Source organism: Pan paniscus, chromosome 4 (assembly GCF_029289425.2).
Source record: "Pan paniscus chromosome 4, NHGRI_mPanPan1-v2.0_pri, whole genome shotgun sequence".
Lineage (NCBI taxonomy): Eukaryota > Metazoa > Chordata > Mammalia > Primates > Hominidae > Pan > Pan paniscus.
Window position 1 is genome coordinate 33,665,124 of NC_073253.2, and position 12,752 is coordinate 33,677,875.

Sequence of the window (12,752 nt, forward strand, 5' to 3'; positions counted from 1 at the left end):
ATAAGAGGTAGTCCTCTTTAGGAAGACTTCTTTCATTCTTCTAAAAGAAAGCAGCACTATTCAATAAAACTTTCTGTGATTATAGAAATGGTCTCTAATCTTTGCTGTTAAGTAAGGTAGCCACTAATTATGTGTGACTATTATGAGCTTTAAATATGGCTAGTGCAACTGAGGAACATTCAGTTAACTTAATTTTAAACTGAAATAGCCACACGTGACTACCGAGTATCATGTTGAACAGCACAGTTTTAGATCATCTGCTTCAAAGTATAGTCAGCTTTTTCTTCCTGTTAAACATCTATTGCCTTTAATTTTTTGAATTAAAATGTAAAAATTTGGGCCAGGCGCGGTGGCTCACGCATGTAATCCCAGCACTTTGGGAGGCTGAGGTGGGCAGATTGCATGAGGTCAGGAGTTTGAGACCAGCCTGGCCAACATGGTGAAATCCCGTCTCTACTAAAAATACGAAAATTAGCCGAGTATGGTGGTGGGCTCCTGTAATCCCAGCTACTCGGGAGGCTGAGGCAGGAGAATCGCTTGAGCCTGGGCAGTGGAGGTTGCAGTGAGCCCAGATTGCGCCACTCTACTCTAGCCTGGGTGACAGAGCAAGACTCCGTCTCAAAAAAAAAAAAAAAAAGAAAGGAAAAATGTTTACTTCAATTTCAACTTTTTTTACATTTGGTTTAGTATACAGATATACTCATGCTTCTATACATGAGAGATTTTAGAAAATTGGTGGGAACAGTAGGTTATGTCTAAATTAGAAGTCTCAGGAATTTAGTCTAGAAAGAAACTTACACGTAGGTATACAGGTTATTTTCTTAACACAGGAATTGGTTTTATTGTTTTATGGTATTAAAAGTTATTCTTTGGATATTGGTTTAAATTAAAAATTATGAAAGGATTTATGGGTACTATGAAAAGTTTGGAACCCATCACCTTCAAACCTGCTGCTGCATTGTTGGAGATGCTGTGGAAGTGGGTCTGGATCTGCTGAAGAGGTCCCACATTGACAAGACTAGAACCCCCAAAAAGGTACTGCCGGCATCCAGAATCGTGCTATCCCGGCTTCACTTTTGGAGCCAGAGGCAGGAAGCTTCTCTTTTTCCTGTTTTTTGATCTCCTGCTAGTGTCTCCTGATGGCAGAACTTAACAGGAAGCCAAATGGCAAGGAGGCTAGGAAATGTGATTTTCAGAATCCCAGCCCCAAGTATAGAATGGAGTATAGAAAGGTGGGTGTAGGGCTGAGAGATAATAGGTAAATGACCAGTATACCTTGCCAGAAGCAAATAAGAATGAAAAATTAAGCAAATGTGTGTGTATACCTGTATATATTTATGTATGTACATCTATATCATTTTTCTTTTTTGTACAAATGTTAGCTTATACACCATTCTGTGCTTTAATTTTTGTTTCACTTGTTAGATTTTGGAAATTGTGTTATATTGGTTCATGAAATGTCATAATTCTCTTTTTATGGTTGTAGCATATTTCATTCTATGAAATGTGCCATGATATAGTTCACTAGCCCTGTACTGATGGACATTTAGGTGTTTCCAGTCTCTTTCAATGAAAACAATGCTTCAATGAAAATTGTTACATATATGTAAAATTTTCCACATGTGACCATCAGATAGTATGTATTTTATAATTAAACCACAAGCATGTCTTTTTCCTATTGATATACCTTTTGTTCATGATTCAATGTTTGGTTTTACGTTTATGAAGAAATGCTGAAAATGTTAGATCATATGATAAAAACAGCATGTTCATAGACAAGGCCATGAAGTGCAGAATATGGCATTAGGAATGGGCCTTGAGATTTACATGAAAGTTAAAGGAGAATACAGCCCCTGGCTGGTCAAATGACAGAAGGAAGTGAGGTAGATAATTAAGCAGCAAAAAGCCTTAGGACTGGGCAAATACACATTGATGCTGGGATAATGGAAGAAGAAGAAACAGAATAAAGAGAAAATGTTATTGGCAAAGATGCCACCCAAAAACCTAAATAGGCCTGAAGCCCATGAAACTCAATACAACAGAAAATACCTCTTCAGAAACAGCAGAAAATTTGTTTTTAACATGACTGCTGACATTTAGGAATATTTTCTGGCCACTCCTCAACACCACCCATCATTAGTTCATATTTGCTAAAAAACAAAATTAAACTACGTAGAATATAATTTAAAATGAAAGTCCTCCTTTTCCCTATTCCAGATAATAGTTGTAGGCTTGATGTGATTTTTAAAAATGCACACACACCTACAAGCACACATATGTACGTATACATTCTTTTTTTTTCCAAGCAGAAACGTTTTATGCTATACATAATATTCTCCAACCTTCCAAATTTCCATCTTGAAAAACCAGTAGAGCATGATTCTCTTTCCAGGTAGCTGTATTTCATTCTTTTTAATGATAGCACACTGTTCTGTAGTATGTAAGTATCAAGATTTATTTTACAGTCACCACTAGTGAATGTTTCTCAGGCTGTTTCTAATTTTCATTTTTTTCTAACAATGCTACAGTGAATGTGGTTTAGTTTTCTACAGGTCAGGATTCTATTTTGGCTCTTCTTGAGCACCACTTTATGCTTTCTTTAAACAAGTAGTATCTAGAATAGTGATCCATTTGGACTTAGCAATATTCACTGTGTAAACACAGACCATCTCTTCTGTGGACATACCTAAAACATAGCTTTAAGTGTGGTTCATTCAATAACTATAAAAGGGTGGATTTTATGTTAACTTCAGTATGATGGACCGAAGTTTTACCTGCTTCTGGCACAGACTTGTAATTTAAGGAGAGAAGGATGAATACTATATAGTAAAAAATATTGTGAGCATGAAATGATGATATATGTGATGCTTTTTTAGTTTCTCTGAGGAATAATAAGATGTAAAACTGTTTAAAATACAAATGTATTACCTCAGGCTTCTTCTCATAAAAGACCATATCAAATATAAGCCATATAGGTAGTTTCCTTTAGTCCTTTATCTCCCGAGATAGCTGGAGATGGACTGTGGAAGTTGTGGAAGTGCATGAGGGGAGGCTGCTTAGTAAGGATGAGGGGCAGTGAGTCTCATAGACTGTGAGTCTAATCCTACCTCCCGCACACCCTGGCATTGAAACCTAGTCATGCCATTTTCACTCCTCCATAAGCTATGTCACATTGTTCTTTTAACTGAGTATAGTAAAATCTATTTATTTCACAGTCATATTATGTAAAGTCAAGATGAACTGAGATGAAACATAAGGACAGTACTTTGAAAAATTTGCTGGTCATATGATTAGGATGGTTCTAGTGATTAGGAATATTAGTGTGTCTGAGTACGTCGGTGAGGGTTTATTTATTCTTATGTTCTTTGAAGAAGATACCAACTAGTGAAAAAGTGGTAAGAGAAAAGTTTGAGAGAAGGATGAGACATAGGTTTTTGACTAAATTATAATTTTAGCAGGACATCAGAGTTTTTGAGAGAAGGAGAAGACGTAGGTTTTTGACTAAATTATAATTTTAGCAGGACATCAGAGTTTTTGAGAGAAGGATGAGACGTAGGTTTTTGACTAAATTATAATTTTAGCAGGACATCAGAGTTTTTGAGAGAAGGATGAGACGTAGGTTTTTGACTAAATTATAATTTTAGCAGGACATCAGAGTTTTGTTTCTCATAAATCTCATTAAATATTGTTTCTTATTTTTTATGAACCAAGATAATATAAAATGTCGATGAACTGAAATTATCAGATAAAAGATGGCATACATATACAAATTATTTGTATTACCACTTAGGATAATTAAAATTAGGATCTGACCTATATTTATATGACGTGTTCTGGTTTATTCATATGTAGTTTTTCTAACTTCAAGTTCCTTAATCCCTGGAATTTTTCCTTTTAGCACCTCAAAATGGCTATTACATTATTATTATTATCATTATTATTATTTTTGAGACAGAGTCTCACTCTGTCGCCCAGGCTGGAGTGCCGTGGTGCTATCTTGGCTCACTGCAGTCTCCGCCTCCTGGGTTCGAGTGATTCTTCTGCCTCCGCCTCCTGAGTAGCTGGGACTACAGGCGCACACCACCATGCCTGGCTAATTTTTGTATTTTTAGTAGAGATGGGGTTTCACCATTTTGGCTCAAACTCCTGACCTCAGGTGATCCACTTGCCTTTGCCTCCCAGAGTGCTGGGATTACAGGCGTGAGCCACTGCGCCTGGCCCCATTTCTAATCTTCAAAAAATTTCTCTTATTTTTTGAGCACAAATTACTTGTTTTACTTCAAGGTTCCCACTTATTTATACTTTATGTACTTAAGAACTCTGAAAATGCAACCAATTTCAGTGATTTTAATGACACTTAACTTTTTTCATCTTTTTATTAAAGAGGATTTTTGGTTGTTTCTACATTTAGGACCACTTTCTGAGTTCCTGTTTTAAAACTTTTAAAAAGTCCTTTTGGGATAAGAATTCCTAACTTCTTACATAGTAGATGATGGAAAGAATTCCTTGAATTTTTTTGAAATCTGTAATTACAGTTGTTCACTTCTTAGTAGTATTAAGGGCCTCTGGGCATATTTTACTGATTGGGGTATTGTTACATAATTTTTATTATTTAAGCTAAAAAAACTAAGGCATATACTTATGCATAGAGTTTTTTTTTTTTTGAGATCTTTCTGGATCTCCGTATTTAAAGTTGTAATTCCACTTTACTGTTTTCCTGCTCTTTCTATCCCCCTTCTCTGCTTAGTTTTCCTTCACTGCATTTGTCACCTTCTCATATAAACATAATTTACTTTTTTGTTTGTTTCTTTGTTTGGGTCTGTCTTCCTTACTGAGGTGTAATTTCCCTAAAGGAAGGGATTTCTGTCTTTTGTGTTTACTGCTATCCAGTGCTTAGAAAAGGCACTGTATGAATACTTATTCAGACATCCATGCAAAAGTATTTAGTCAGAACTTTTACTTTTTTAGAGATATTGACCTTGTTTTAAATTTTTATTATAGTAAACTCTAACTTAGCTGAAATGTAAACAATTAGAAAGTTAATATCAGCATCTTTTAAAAACTCTTATTTTATGAGAGACTTATGTCTTCTTCTGCCCACACCCTCAAATCACGAATTTATTTAAAAACTCAACCCTTAAGGTATAATTTGAAGTCAAAATATTAAGCCTAATCTCTTGCAAGTTTCTGGGTGAGTGGTGATAATTGATGTTCATATTGACAGTAATAATGGTGGTTTTTTGTGCCTTAAGATCTTGAAATACCTTCTGATTCAATAAAAGAAACAGAAAGAAAGAAAAGAAAAACCTCAAAAATGGAGTTACCTTTAGAATGATATTTTAATGGTGATCTGAATTTGGTATACATGATAACTCAGTGTAACAGGGCACTAATTCTGAAATGATTTTAAATAGAAGCTTAATTTTCTGTTTAAATGATTCATTTTTACTTTTTCCATTTATGCTAGGAGCATAGACAATTGTTGCTTAGTTCCAACTCTGATTGTTCCTTTTTCCTAGTTACATGTATGGTTTCCAGCAAGATGAAAACTATTCTGATTAGTAAGTTAAAATTGTTTGGCACAACCCTAAATACTTTGAATATTTTTATATAGAATATCACTGGAATTTTGTGGGTGCTGGTGACAATGATGATGTAATAAAGTTTTTACAGGGATACCCTCCTAGGTAAAAGAAAAAAAAAATAATAGCACCTAACAGTTACCAGGCACTTACTGCATGTCAGTTACTCCTTTTTTTTTTTCCCTCTGAGACGGAGTCTTGCTCTGTCAGGCTGGAGTGCAGTGGTGCGATCTTAGCTCACTGCAACCTCTGCCTCCTGGGTTCAAGCGATTCTCCTGCCTCAGCCTCCAGAGTAGCTGGGCCACTGAGCCCGGCCTGTCAATTACTGTTTTTATTTTTTATTTTTTATTTATTTTATTTTTTTATTTTTTAAATCAGGTTATTTATTTTTTGCTGTTGAGTTGACTGAGTTCCTTATATACTTTGGATCCTTTTTTTTAAAAATTTATTATTATTATACTTTAAGTTTTAGGGTACATGTGCACAATGTGCATGTTAGTTACATATGTATACATGTGCCATGCTGGTGCGCTGCACCCACTAACTCGTCATCTAGCATTAGGTATATCTCCCAATGCTATCCCTCCCCCCTCCCCCCACCCCACAACAGTCCCCAGAGTGTGATTTTCTCCTTCCTGTGTCCATGTGTTCTCATTGTTCAATTCCCACCTATAAGTGAGAACATGCGGTGTTTGGTTTTTTGTTCTTGCGAAAGTTTGCTGAGAATGATGATTTCCAATTTCATCCATGTCCCTACAAAGGACATGAACTCATCACTTTTTATGGCTGCATAGTATTCCATGGTGTATATGTGCCACAGTTTCTTAATCCAGTCTATCATTGTTGGACATTTGGGTTGGTTCCAAGTCTTTGCTATTGTGAATAACGCCGCAGTAAACATACGTGTGCATGTGTCTTTATAGCAGCATGATTTATAGTCCTTTGGGTATATACCCAGTAATGGGATGGCTGGGTCTCAATTACTCTTTTAAGTGATTTTCATGTACTAACCAGTTTTTTCCTCACAACAACCTTGTGATATAGGTGACTATTATTAACCACATTTTATAGATGAGGAAACTGAGTCACAGAAGATTTAAGTAACTTTCGCAACTTCACACAGCTAGTATGTAGGAAAGTTAAAGTTTATGCCCATATCCCATTCTGCTTAAAATGAAGATATTTTTAATATTTTTACCTTATGAAAGGATATTTGAAGTGATGTATCAGTGAGAATACAGCCACACCAATTAAAAGCACACTGAGTGTTTCAACAGAGAATGTAATATGTGGAAATAGCTAAACAGATTTTAAAGAAAGCAACAACAGCACACAGAAGTTACATAAAATCAATAATTTCAGTGAGCAATCACTAGGGCTGAGGCACCAAAAGGAAGAGCTTGTGGTTATCAAAAAAATTGGAGGAGAAATCTCAGGGAGCTGAATCTTAGACCTCTAAGGAGAGGGAGTGTGGGACTGCTGTTACTTGAAGAGCTCAAATTTACCTTTAACCTCTGAAGAGAGATATTGCCCGGCTGTGCTGATACTTCTGAGTGGCACAAAGAGACTGGTTCTGGTTGTGTGGGATAAAGCTAGAATGGAACCAGCTATTGTCACAGCTATTATCACTGGATGAACTGCTGCTGGGGTCACCCTCACAGGAATAGTAAGCTAACAGAAAACAAATCCATTTCCCCTCTTCTTACTTCCAGTCTCCCTCTAGAGCATCTCTTAGTTTATGGGACCTAACAGGAAGCCATTTAATGAAGGACAAAGGTAGTGTATGGATCTCCAGTCTCAGCATCTGAAAGACCACAGAAAGATGGATTTAAAACTGAAAGACTAGAGCTTTATAACTGGCACAGTATGAAGCAAATTCAGGAAAATAGTGGTGACATCTCTCTGAGACTAATCCAGTCAACAAATCACTATGTAAAATGAGTACTTGCAAAACTTGGGTAAAAAATATCATGAAAATGATGAAAAATTCAAATATTACCATAGTATTTTAAATGGGGATATTATTACTTTGTAATATGTGTGGAAAAAAGTATTATTAGGAAAGTAATATCTCTTTTATTCATTTTAGATAAGATGGGAAAAAAACATCACATTGGGGGAACCACCAGGATTCTTACATTCTTGGTGGTGGTAAGTATCCTTTATTCCATTTTTACTGGCTTGATGATGTATTTCAATAGGCCTGTACTATACCTGTTTATGATTTCATGCTTCCTTTTTATTTTTTCATTTTCTAAAATTTTCTGGAAGGTAGCACTTTTTAAAAAACCCTTAAAAACCAGCACTAGTGTAATTTAACTTAAATATACTGCTATTGAGTTCAACTGGAATTGGAACCAGTGTGTGGAATCTCCAACTGTAAGTACAATTCTGTAACGGCTTGGGATGCCATAACAAGATACCGTAGAATAGGTGGCTTAAACAGCAGAATTTTACTTTTCACAATTCTAGAGGCTAGAAGTACAAGATAAATACCAGCATGATCAGTTTCTGGTGAGGGCTGTCTTCCTGACTTGTAGACAGTCACCTTTTCACTGTGTCCTTACATATTGGGGAGAGCAAGCTGTTCGTGTCTTTGCTTATAAGGGAACTAGTCCCATCATGATGGTCCCACTTTCATGATCTCATCTAAACCTAAGGATTTCCCAAAGACCCCATCTCCAAATACCATCACATTGGTAATGCCCACCCCCTCAAATCAGGAATTTATTTAAAAACTCAACCTTTCATTTCAATATTTGAATTTGGGAGAGAGCAGGGCTTGGTAGCCTTGACTCTCTGATTGTCAAACTAGTTATAAGATTGCTTTCAGGCTGGGCTCACGCCTGTAATCCCAGCACTTTGGGAGGCCGAGGCGGGTGGATCACGAGGTCAGGAGATCGAGACCATCCTGGCTAACACAGTGAAACCCCGTCTCTACTAAAAAATAGAAAAAATTAGCCAGGCGTGGTGGCGGGCACCTGTAGTCCCAGCTACCCAGGAGGCTGAGGCAGGAGAATGGCGTGAACCCGGGAGGCGGAGCTTGCAGTGAGCCGAGATTGCACCACTGCGCTCCAGCCTGGGCCACAGAGCGAGACAACGTCTCAAAAAAAAAAAAAAGATTGCTTTCTACAAAGTGGGCTATCAAGTTGTCAATGTTAGACTGTTGTATAGGTAATTATAAGCGTTGGCATGCCATTATAGCTTCTTCAAACCCTCACTTTTCCTCTTGGGGAGATTGGGAATGGGAGATAATAATCTGATTGGCATCTTTTATGTAATAGGTCAACCTTGTTCCAAAATAACAGCTACTCATCAAACTCAAAACTCCCAAGAACAAGAGGGGAATAAGTTACAAATAAGCAGTTAGTGAAATAAGTTTATCTTCATTTTCTTGTACTGGAAAAGCATATTCATGAGAAATAGTGACCTGATACAGTGCTCAACAGATACTGAACTAATCAAATGGATTTTTTTTTTTTTTGCCTCAAAGAAGTAATGTTCATACCTTTATATTTCTTTGTATTTCTACCACATGGTAGTGGTATCTTTTAAAGTTTCATTTATTCATAGGCTTTGAGCCTGTTTCTCCATGCAAACCTAGAAAGTTTATTGCATTCTCTCAACAAATACTTACTCATTGTCTTGTATGGGCCAAATACTATGCTTGATACTGTGGACACACCAGTGAATAAAACACACACACATCCCTACCCTCTTGTTGATAACAGTCTATAGGGAAAACAAATAACGAAGTAAGCAGTGAGAAAGACGTATTTGAAGGGGATATGCAGAGTGCCATATAGGCACGTGCCAAATACATTTCACCTGGAAGAGCTGATATCTAAGCCAAGGCATTAAGTAGATATAAGAGTTGGCCCGAAAGGCATGGAGAGATAGAGAAGGGGGGATGTTTTGGATCAACCATACCATGTGCAGAGACTTAGAGGTGAAAGGCAGAGAGAGTACAGCACATGGGAAGAAAAGAAAGAAATTCATTATGTTGGAAATTGAGGTGATAGAGTGATTAGGGATGAGGCTGAATTTGTAAACTGTGAATTTGAATTGAAATATAAAGAGAATACAATGCAGTTTTTAAGCAGGAGAGTAATACTGTTTATTTACATCTTGTCAAAGAAAAGAGTAAAACTGTAAAAAATTTGAAAAGATTTATTCTGAGCCAAATATAAATGACCGTGGCCCTTGACACAGCCCTCGGGAGGTCCTGAGAACATGTTCCCAAGGTGGTCAGGGTGCAGCTTGATTTCGTACATCTTAGGGAGACACGAGACTTCAATCAAATACATTTAAGAAATACATTGGTTCAATCTAGAAAGACACGACTACTCAAAGCAGGGGCTTCCAGGTTATAGTAGATTTAAAAATTTTCTGATTGGCAATTGGTTGAGTTTATCTAAAGACCTGGGATCAATGGAAAAGAACTGTCTGGATTAAGATAAGCAATTATGGAAAGCAAATTTCTTATTATGCAGATGAAGCCTGTAGCAGGCTTCAGCGAGAATAGCTTGTAAATGCTTCTTATCAGATTTAAAGTCTGTGTTGATGTTGACACTGGAGAATATAATGAGGCAAGTCCCACTCCCACTTCCTGTCATGGCCTGAACCAGTCTTTCAGGTTAAATTTTAAGAGTGCCCTGGCCAAGGAGGAAGTCAATTTAGATGGTTGGGGGACCTTACAATTTTATTTTAGGTTTACAATCTTAGCCATGTCACTCTAGTTCTATAGAATAGATAATGGATGGAACAGGAATAAGTCCAGAAATAGAGGAGCACTTAGAAGGCTCGTGCAGTAAGGAGTAGAGAATGGTTACTTGAACTAGTGTATAATCATTGCGGAGCAAGAGAAGTAGAAGGATTTGAGGGATATAAGCTTGAAGTAGAAATGGTAGGATTTGGTGAAGAGTTCAGCTGTTAAGGTGTGCTGAAACTGAAATACATACCATCCAAGTGGAGATGTTGAGCAGGCATCTGGTTACATGGGTCTGATGTTTAAAGGAGAGGGAAATGAAGCTGGGTGCAGTGGTGCGTGTCTATAGTAACAGCTACTCAGGAGGCTGAGGTGGGAGGATCACTTGAACCCAGGTGTTTGAATCCAGCCTGAGAAACATAGCGATACCTCATCTCTAAAAAAAAGAAAGAGAGAGAGAGAGAGATGGTTGAATGGTATTACCCATGAGTTGGGAGGGAAATGAGCCTTGTACAGAAACCTTGCAATATTAACATCCAAGGAATGAGGAGAAAGAAGGTGGCCACGTATGGTGGCTCATGCCTGTAATCCCAGCACTTTGGGAGACTGAGGCGGGTGGATCACTTGAGATCAGGAGTTCGAGACCAGCCTGGCCAACATGGTGAAACCCTGTCTCTACTAAAAATACAAAATAAGCCAGGCACTGGTGGCAGGCACCTGTAATCCCAGCTACTCAGGAGGTTGAGGCAGATGAATCGCTTGAACCTGGGAGATGGAGGTTACAGTGAGCTGAGATCATGCCACTGCACTCCGGCCTGGGTGACAGAGTGAGACTCTCTCAAAAAAAAAAAAAAAAAAAAAAAAAAAAAAAAAAGACAGAGGCTCAGCTAAAAAGGTAGGAGGAAAATCAGGAGAGTGTAGCATAATAGAAAACAAGAATAAGTGAGGGTTTTGAGAAGGAAGAAGAAAGGTCAGTAGTGACAACTGTGACTGCAAGGTAAAGTAATCAGAATGCATATGTCCTTTTAGGATTTAGGGAAAGGCCATCAATGACTTATAAAGCTCAAGAATGTTTCAGATTGAGAAGTGACTGTGAAGGAGGGAAGTGGGAAATGGTATATAGTCAACTCTTTAAAATGGTTCATCTATGATGAGAAATGATACCTGGAGGAATAGTATAGGTTAGAAAAAGAAGTTTTTCATTTTAGTTGGGAGAGACATTAGCATGTTTAGTGTTTAAGAGAAGGAGACAGTAGAGGGGCAGAGTCTGAAGATACAGGGAGAGGAGATTTTAATGGTTTAAAACCCCATACAAGGCCTGAGAGAAGGAGGTCCAAAGCACAAATGCTGGGAAGTGAGAGGGGAGAGGACCATCTCTACCCTTGTGGCAAGAGGAGATGCAGGGATGTTTGTAGGTTTGATGTCAAGAAGTTCATTTCTTCTATTCCTAATAAAATACTGTTTCTTATATGTCCCTGCCTCCTGCCAATCTGGAATATTTGCATAGGGCTTTCCTTCTGAATTTAACAATTTTTGGAACCTAGATTAAGGTCCTTACCCCTAATATCGTATCTTCCTCAAGCCTGCCACTAACTGTCTAAATGCATGAGGAATTTCCCATGGAGTATTTTGCATTTGACTGGAAGAGAGGTTGGAATAGAAGACAGAATAGAAACGAAAGAAAAGTTTAGGGAATGTGCAAATAAAAGGAAGGGTTGTAAAAATTATAATACACTTGTTCTTGGGCTGTTATTACACATTTAATAATGATGAACACTATATAATGACAAAAGAAATGCGTAAGACATTTTAACAAAGCAGGACATAGTGTTGCATGTACAGTGTAGCATAAATGGGTATTAAGAGTAACAAAAAAGAAAAATAATTTGTTTTAATATGGTGGGATTACAGAAGAGATTTTCTTTCTGCAAATATTTCCATTACTTATAAGTAGAGGTTTCCCCTCTATCTTCCCAATTTTCTACAGTATGTTCATGGTGTGTGTGGAGTTGCAGGGTGAGGCAAGGAGAAAGGAAAACATGTGGATTCAGTGTCTCAGCTCCACTACTTATCATTTCAGCAAGGTTTTGTTGTTTTCAGTCTCAGTTTTACCATCTGTAAAATGATGATGAGTCAAATTGATCTAGGGTTCAAAAAAATTAGTTCTTATTCTGATAGCTTTTCTTTTTCCTCTGCAAAATAGGATATGAGGGTACTGAGGGTGGTGGTGGTGGTGATGATGATGATTAATTTTTAAGAGAGTGAAGGATAGTCTTTAAAGAAAAGTTTGAAATAATTCTAAGTAGACCCAGAGAAAGAACTGAGTAGGAGCACACACAAAATATTGCCAGGCAGTGTTTAAATCCTAGTTAATATTGTAGCTTATGAATGCATTGTGATGCCAGTATGCCCAGGAATGTGACTTTTCTGCAGCAGCAATTGGTAGGCCATGTATTTACATG

General features: G+C 37.4%; 1 protein-coding gene across 10 annotated transcripts in view; it reads left to right on the plus strand.

Moving 5' to 3' along the window:
• SSBP2 (single stranded DNA binding protein 2) overlaps window positions 1-12,752 on the plus strand; it is a 324,480-nt gene that overhangs the window by 107,346 nt on the left and 204,382 nt on the right. For all 10 annotated transcript variants that reach the window (XM_003822253.7, XM_063604176.1, XM_003822255.6 and 7 more), the window contains exon 3: window positions 7,672-7,733. In XM_003822253.7, the coding sequence (XP_003822301.1) occupies window positions 7,672-7,733 (62 nt within the window). The remainder of the gene's footprint in view (window positions 1-7,671; window positions 7,734-12,752) is intronic.